Source organism: Protomyctophum parallelum (genome assembly GCF_964188405.1).
Source record: "Protomyctophum parallelum genome assembly, chromosome: 17".
NCBI lineage: Eukaryota > Metazoa > Chordata > Actinopteri > Myctophiformes > Myctophidae > Protomyctophum > Protomyctophum parallelum.
Genome location: NC_139719.1, coordinates 17,844,445 through 17,852,881, shown reverse-complemented (window position 1 = coordinate 17,852,881; position 8,437 = coordinate 17,844,445). Strand labels below are relative to the sequence as shown.

The window sequence follows — 8,437 nt, the reverse complement described above, 5'->3', positions numbered from 1 at the left end:
TTCCCTCAGTCCCTACGCTCATTCTGTAGCTCTGAGATGAGGGACTGAGGGAGTGTATCGGGGCTAGGAAACGTACTATAGAGAGCACACGAATACAACATTGTTAACTGACGTATTTGTGTACATTGGGCTGTCCTGGCAGCCATGGTAAAAGCTCCTACGACAACGTGATCTTCTACATCCTCCTCATCATCTACATCATCCTGACCTTCATCCTGCTGCTCAACATGCTCATCGCCCTGATGAGCAAGACCGTGGAGAGAACCACCGAGGAGAGCACCAGCATCTGGAGACTACAGGTGTGTGTGTGTGTGTGTGTGTGTGTGTGTGTGTGTGTTGTGTGTGTGTGTGTGTGTGTGTGTGTGTGTGTGTGTGTGTGTGTGTGTGTGTGTGTGTGTGTGTGTGTGTGTGTGTGTGTGTGTGTGTGTGTGTGTGTGTGTGTGTGTGTGTGTGTGTGTGTGTGTGTGTGTGTGTGTGTGTGTGTGTGTGTGTGTGTGTGTGCATGCGTGCGTGCGCACTCTGCCTCAAACTTGACGTGAGGGCCACCTGGTAATGTTGGAATGAAGCATAATTTTGACTTGTAGAAGCATATAGCAGGCATCATTGCAGATTCACTGCCACTACATGAATGCAGTGAGTTATTGTATAAAACGTGGTGTATTTATATTGGAAAAAAGGGTAAAGAAAAAGGTCCCGCACACTGTCAGACACTTGCCAAAATGTTGCTCTTCATTAGGCTTAGACCTTCAAAGTCCAAGCGACCGAAACGTCAACCTAATAAATACCTTTTCTTTGTTTTTCAAAGATAGGCTACCCTTTTTTAATATATGTCCTATGCACCTGTCACTCGCCTTCTGAGGTGTGCATCAGCCTGTTATTAAAAGTATTTATATTGGCAGTGCCATAAACAAATATTAATTACTATCATTGGTGAAGGAAGTATACTTCCTTCACCAATGATAGTAATTCATATTTTGGAAAGAACTTGGAAAGAGCTTGGCCCCCTTCCCTATAGGGAAGGGGGCCAAGCTCTTTCCAAGTTCTTTCCAAAATGCCGTGTACCGGTATAGCCCATTACGGTTAGTTCGGAACTGGACTCGCGTATAAGCTGCCACTGTGGTACCGTTCTGGAATGACACCTCTATGTGGCTTTGTCTCTGCTCGTTCCAGAGAGCCATCGCCACCCTGGACCTGGAGCGTGGTCTTCCCGCCTGTCTGAAGAGCCGCCTTCGCTGTGGAGTCGACGTCCAGCTGGGAGGCAAGGAAGGAAGCGACAACGACAATCGACGTTGTTTCAGGTTGGATTATATACAAACGACGACAAATGTACACAACACGGTCAACACCACTGCACAATAAACAAACAATACCATTTAAAATAGACATAGACTATGAAGTTGATGTATTTGTGTTAATTAAAAAAAACTAAGATTTGTAAATATATCTTCAGCGGAAGCTAGTAAGCTAATTAACACTATTATTTCTAAATTAATATTTTAGAAAATATGAATGCCTCGATCTGGCTTGGCGTGTCATCCATTTGGAGTATTTTTAACTTGTTTACTGCCTGCATCATCAATAAAGTATTCAATCAATCAGTTCAAAACCTCCCCACTGGTCAGTGGACACATTTACATTTGCATACAGCAAATTAATGTACGTGACAATTGATGAATAAGTAATTGCATTCATGGTGTTCATCTCTGCCGCAGAGTGGAAGAGGTGGATTGGAAAGTGTGGAACAGTAATGTGGGGATTTCCAGAGAGGAACCAATCGATTGGAATGCCAGCCAAGGTGAACAACATCTCTTTCATAAATATGTTATTGTAATTAACTAGAAAAGTAGTTCCTGCGGAAACAGCGTGGGCTCGCTGAAAAAGCCGCAATGTATTTGATGTACAGTAGAAAATGTATTAAAGCTGAAGAAAATGTTTTAAAAAACTGGACCATTGGTCCGGCACCGTGATGATGGATGGTGATGTATTCACTGCCACACCAGGAAGCGGCAGAGGTTTGAATGCGTTGTTATAGAGCGTCGCAGTTCCGCCCCCTCGAGAGACCCGGGAAAGAATTCCCTGTTCATTTTCCTCATAGACTTTTCAAAAAGTATTTATTTAAATACCTTTTAAGCGTCGTACAAAGCCACCTCGAGTTGTGACAAATCATGACAACAAACACAATTTTTTGGGCCGAACAAATAATTAGAAGAAAAAACAAATTTTTTCATGTTTTCTTCTTTGTAATTATTTGTTTGGTCCAACAAACATGATTTGTTGTCATGATTTGTCACAACTCGAGTTGGCGTTGTACGACGCTTAAAATGTCTTTAAATAAATACTTTTTGAAATGTCTATGGGAAAAATGCATTGGGAATTCTTTCCTGAGCCTGGTGTCGTCATGAAAGGGGGCGGGACTGCGACACTCTATAGCAACCACAGATAGCACCTCTGTGAACCGAGAAAGATCTGACCCTTCATCATGCAAAAACATAAAAAGAAAAACCACACCTGTGTAAAGTTAAGTGAGGGGCGCTCTTGTCATCAGACATCATATTCCGGCCAATCGCAATTTGGCCATCACATCAGTCACAAAGCCTGATACTTCCCACTCCCTCCGCCCAGCTTTGGAAGATTCAAATGTCAAATGTTTGTTGATGGGTAAGGCTAAAATGTACACTTCCCATAACACATGATTCACTGAGACAAAATGTAATGATTGGTCAAAAAGTAACAACCATCTCTGAATGTCTGACGGAAGATGTACCAAAACCTGTCGCTATTGCAAGCCAGACACTAAACAGTCTATCTTCTTTTTATTTTTTTATCCCATGATTTTGTAACCCATTTTTCACCCCCGTCAATTATCTAATGTGATCCTGGGCTCTACACACCCTCCGCCAACCTAGTCCCCATATATGGGGGACATGGGGAGAGAAACAGAATTTAACTCATGCTTCCTTCATGCTCGAGTGTCCAAGTTGCTCCTTTTACACCTGACAGGGGGGAGTTTCCCTGGTTGGACGTAGCGCGTGGAAGGAACACGTTATTCCAACCAGTCAGGGGGGATTTCGGCTGTTCAGGGGGAGGCAGTTTAGAGACCAGGATTTAAAGTCTATCTTGATAATGACCGATAATTAAATCAATATACAACTTCCGTCACTGTATTAATATTAGTTATGATTTATTGTAGGCTGTTAACACTCATCGCCTGTCATTTCCCCACAGATAAAAGGCATGGCTTCTTCAAGGATCGCAGCTCTACACTGAGAAAAGTCAAACTCAAACAGCTGAGGAAACAGAAACGCATAGATGTTATAGTGTGATGGAAAATACACGCACGCACGCGCACGCACACACGCTTTTATTAGAGAACAGAATAACTTCAATACAGCTCATCATTAATAATACACAATTGTACATATCTATTGAAATAAAGTATGCGGATGCCTTAAGCTTTCTGACCATCTGTCTGTTATCTGTAATTACTAAAAGCCCAAATGGATGAGTAATAATTGTATCAATTTAAATGAGGATAAGACAATACATTTTATGACTGTAGTGGCCCAGCAAAAAGGGATGGGCTCTTCACCAAGATGTGATTCACCATGTTTTTTTCCAGACCTACAGTTCTAGGAAACAGAATGGGGGGACTTTTTTACTATTTCCACACAACAGCTCAAAGGTACATAAATGACAGTAAAATGTTGAAAATGAGTGGTATTCCCCTTTAACACAACCCGCGCCGGGATTCCTTCAAAATAGAAGCTGGGGGGGGGGGGGGGGGGGGGGGGGGTGTCATACATGGTCGCTTTTACTCTGTAAAGCCCCCCCCCCCTTCTGTTCCCGGAAAATAACTGAGATCTTTTTTTGCTTGCTTACCGTGCTCTCGTTTCCATAATATCGCTAAATAATCCATCGTGTTCATATTTTGAACGAGAGGCAGTTGAGAAGTCAGAAATGATTCTGAAGAGCTTAGTATATCCATCAGATCAAAACCACGGAGAGCGCCCTAGATTAGGAGAGACCAGGCATTCTTTCTGCATGAACTAAAAGCGAAGGGTATTATGGTGGCCTTGGAGTCCCACTCAAAAATATCTCGTTTGATATCATTGAAGATACGTCCTTTTGGATTGCTTATGACGTGTGGTCACGTCGGATGGACTGAACCCGTTGGAGATGGAGAGGCAGGGAGAGATCTTTTTTTTTTTTTTTTTTGCGGCTTACGCCTTTTATTGATTTTTGAAGGGACAGACAGTAGGCTGACAGGAAACGGGAGAGAGAGATGGGGGGATGACATGCAGTAAAGGCCGTGTCGGGTCCGGGAGTCGAACCCGCGGCACACTGCGACTGGATTACCAGTCCGGTGCCCAGACCGTTACGCTACGGCCTGGGCGGCAGGGAGAGATCTAACCTTTTCACAAAAAGCTTTTTGGTTTTACCTACAGTATATAATATCACTTAATTACCTTTAAGGAAATCCACAAAATAATAATAAAAACATTCATGACATTGATAGATAAGTCTTTATTGATCCCCATTTAGATGCAATAACGGCAAACAAGGGAATGAAACAAGAACACAAAGAAGATACAAATAAAACTAGAAAAAGTGCCCTTCTGGGCACAGGTCTCCACCAGGTTATCCACAGATCCGTGCAGTTAGAGGTAAAAACACTTTTCGGCCAGTTATAGCGCCACCTTGAGGCTGAGTTGAAATTGTTCATGTGGCATTTTGTCCTCGGCCTAGTGGGAATGTGGGTGCACAATTTCACGGAAATCACGCGATGTGTTCATGATTTGCAGCATTTTGTTTGAAACTGAGCACTCCTGTGAACTTTGGAAGCCAATCTTAACCAATCAGGATGGAGTGTGAGAAATATGAAAGACCGGTTTGGTTGAATGGCTCTAGAGAGACTGTGTACCAATTTGCGTGATGTTTGGACAAAATCTGTAGGTGTGCTGTGCAAAAACCTGTTTTGCACAAAGCGGCCTCCTGGTGGCGCTATAACAGGCCGTTCTGGAAAGTTTGGGGCAGAGGTTCATGGTTGGCATCCAGGGAGTGTGTGTGCGCAAAATTTGGCATCGACCGGGTTAACGGTGGCTGAGATTAGCTGGTCACGGACGGACGGACACACGGACACACGGACGGACGGACGGAGTGCAAAACATACTCTCCCCATGCCTTCGGCTGGTGGAGACAACTAGTGTCTGACAAAATGTCAGACACCAAGTGTGAACCAGCGAAACCTGGTCGTAGCCCCCGGCCGGAGTGGATGGGAGTGTACAGCGTCAGCCAGCCTACATATACGAATCTTATAGTGTACAGCAGGGTTCCCCAATAAATTTTCCTCAAGGGCCATATTTTGACTAAGGTACCAGGCTGGGGGCCGAGTCGGCACGCTCGAGGTCTTGCCCTGAAAAGACCCCATTTGAAAAGGACCCCCGGTTTGACATGCAGAGGCTACTGACCCCCATTTAACGCCATTTTTTATATAATCTGGGATCCCCCCATTTGGTGGATCTCCAGGAGAATCATCTTCATCGAAGGACACGTCATTCCTCAGTCTGAGAGCGACACATGCGGGACCGTGGCAATCAGGAAGCAGCCCCACAGCTTCCCACGTGTCCGTCTCTTCACAGTAGCACTTGATGTCCTGGAGAGAACTAGGCCAGGAATCTTCCGGCCCTCCTACGACGTAGATCTTTCCATCCATCGCAGCCACACCAGGCTTGCGGCGTGGCTCTTGCATGGGGGAACACGTGGTCCACTGGTTGGTGGAGGGGTTGAAGCACTCCATCGTGTTATGGTAGGGCTGCTCCTTGGCCTCAGAGATGAACCTTTGGCAGCCCTCGTATTCTTTCACCACATCCAGAGACTCAATCACAGTGTGGAGGTAGGAGGGACTGATGAGAGGCAGGCGTATTTGTTCTAGCACCTTAAAGAAAACATAGAAGTACACAGATTAATATTTACTTGTCCAACACTATATAATATCATCATACATATTACCAGCAAGTATTTGTATGCCAGTGAGCATGTATTGGAGACGTATCGATCGGCAGACACTTCCGATCGTCTGGCAAGGTGAATTGACTGACCTTTTCAAAGCTCTGCCTGCGGGTAGGGCACCTGTCTAACCACAACATGGCAGCCTCAAACACCATGTCCTCCTTGGGCACGTTCAGGTGGTCACTGGCAAGAATCTCTGCCAGTCTTTCAACAGGGAGGGAGAGAAACTCTTGCTATTGGTAGAAAACAAAATACTGTAGATTAGCAGTGTAGTAGATGTTCCCATATGTCGTACCAAAGTAACCTTTTCCAAGGGCTGTTATTTGGAAATATACGGTATATCAAATCACTGAGCAATGACTCATTGAATGTTTCTTCCCAGGTCTGGGTCAGTTTCTGTTGGCAGGTTGAGAAATAGTAATACAATGTTATAGGTGAAAACGCATCATACATTATGATTGCTCAATGACTGACCAGTTTGTAGATGCCACTGAAGTTTTCCAGAATGTAATCCATGCTGCGTTTCTTCAACGTTTCACACGAGTGGTCCTCAGAAAAGCAGTAAATCCCAACACAATTATTCATATCCATTTGACGCACCATGAAGCGAGAGCAGGCCATTTGAACACTGTTCACGTCCCACAAGTTTGATGCTGCTAGCAGGGCCTAGAAGACCAAATGTACAAAATACATTTAGTTATCACAGATGTTACAGTAGAGTGGACATATAATAAACTAGAACTGCACTCTGTCGAGTGCATACTTGCTTGTTGCACACTAGTAGGCCATAAATGGCCTACTAGTGCGCAAGCAGAGCGCGCAAGTACTTTCGACCGCTACAAACTGTCAAATCTCAGTAATGACTACAGTACTTGTGCCTGATACGGCAGTATACAGGAGCATTACCTTTAATCCTCCCAACACTAAAACATATCGTCATTACGTCACCATCGGAAACCAATTACACTCTGGCATTGGGTCCTTTAATCCACATCTTTATTACGTCATCATTGAGAGCTAGTTATACATATACTATGTATATGTATATGTAATTTGTAAGTTGATTAGCGGTATACTGTGGTTACTTTGCGCCGTACGCACCGTCCCAGCCGTCCCGCCAATTTTGATGCGTATGCACCGTCCCAGCAAATTGTGCCTGATACGGCAGTGGTGCCAGATTACATACATCTGTATGACTAGCTCTCAATGATGACGTAATAAAGATGTGGATTAAAGGACCCAATGCCAGAGTGTAATTGGTTTTCGATGGTGACGTAATGACGATATGTTTTAGTGTTGGGAGGATTAAAGGTAATGCTCCTATGTATACATGTATGTAATCTGGTACTATTAAGTGCTATTGAAATGTCATTCTGTCAACAACAGCAAGACAATCAATTTGTGTATTTACCTCAAAATAAGAACAAAAGGAGGCCAGTACATATCGATGGCAGGGGAACTCCTGTCCCTCACAGCACAGAATCACATCACATAAGGCACTGTTCAGCCGCAGCCTGTTTAGGCCCTCCAACACCTTCCTGGGATGGCCGGGGTCCTCAAACAGGTGTGGTCCACACAGTACACTGGTGCTGTCCCCCTGAAATGCACCGACAACATCCAGAGGGAGATTCTTTATCAATCAGACAAAACTATTCATCCGTGAATAATGTTGAACTGCTAATGTGCTTTAAAACGGTCTTTGTGTAGATGTGTAGATTGTAGTACCATGTGAAATGTCACACTTCCCCATGTATATATTAGTCCCTTAATGACTTTAATGTGTCAACACAATGTGACATGCACTATTGCTATCATGGTTTTCCAGTTAACCCTGGCTGGGTAATCTAGAGTGAGTTTTCTCATCCATGCCCCGCCTCTTCATCTTCCCCTCCCCCTCAGCACCAATATGCCCTAATACCCTGTCAATATGTGTTTTTATTGTTTTAACCTGATTATAGATTCATGTTCGCCCCATTTCCCCTCTCCCACAAGAGGTATTGCATTTTGCCAGGCCACAAAATAATTTGTCCTGAACACAGGACACCATGAAGCATGTGTCCACGCTCACATGGTCACCGCAACATGGTCTCGTCCTCTTCGCAGCAGGCTGGATGTTCTCGGCCATGGCTGAGGTGAGGCGAGGTGTGGTGGAGTGGGTCACGGACGGTGCACGTGTGCAGAGAGAGAGAGAACATACAACGACCTTACTGTTACATGTGGTTAGACAGTGAAATCCTCAGTGTTCATTCCTGAGAGGGTATACAAATGGAATCTCGATGGGAGTGAACGACATGATTCACCTCTCTTCATCATTTTATATCACCTGGTTTAATTAAATCCAGGCTGAGCATAGTGAAACAAGATGTGGTCGGGTGTGATTGGAAGGTGTGATGTTACTCTCAGTCTCACCACCACATGTGTGCCAGGT

The 8,437-nt window shown here is 44.4% G+C and overlaps 1 protein-coding gene across 1 annotated transcript; it reads right to left on the bottom strand.

Moving 5' to 3' along the window:
- Positions 1-5,552: 5,552 nt before the first annotated feature.
- On the bottom strand, positions 5,553-8,134 carry LOC310874625 (kelch-like protein diablo; the record flags this gene model as incomplete). Its single annotated transcript, XM_083787484.1, has 6 exons — positions 5,553-5,564; positions 5,693-5,935; positions 6,099-6,242; positions 6,484-6,675; positions 7,451-7,606; positions 8,078-8,134. 6 exons carry the CDS (start codon positions 8,132-8,134, stop codon positions 5,553-5,555), a joined length of 804 nt encoding a protein of 267 aa, XP_083643610.1.
- Positions 8,135-8,437: the final 303 nt, after the last annotated feature.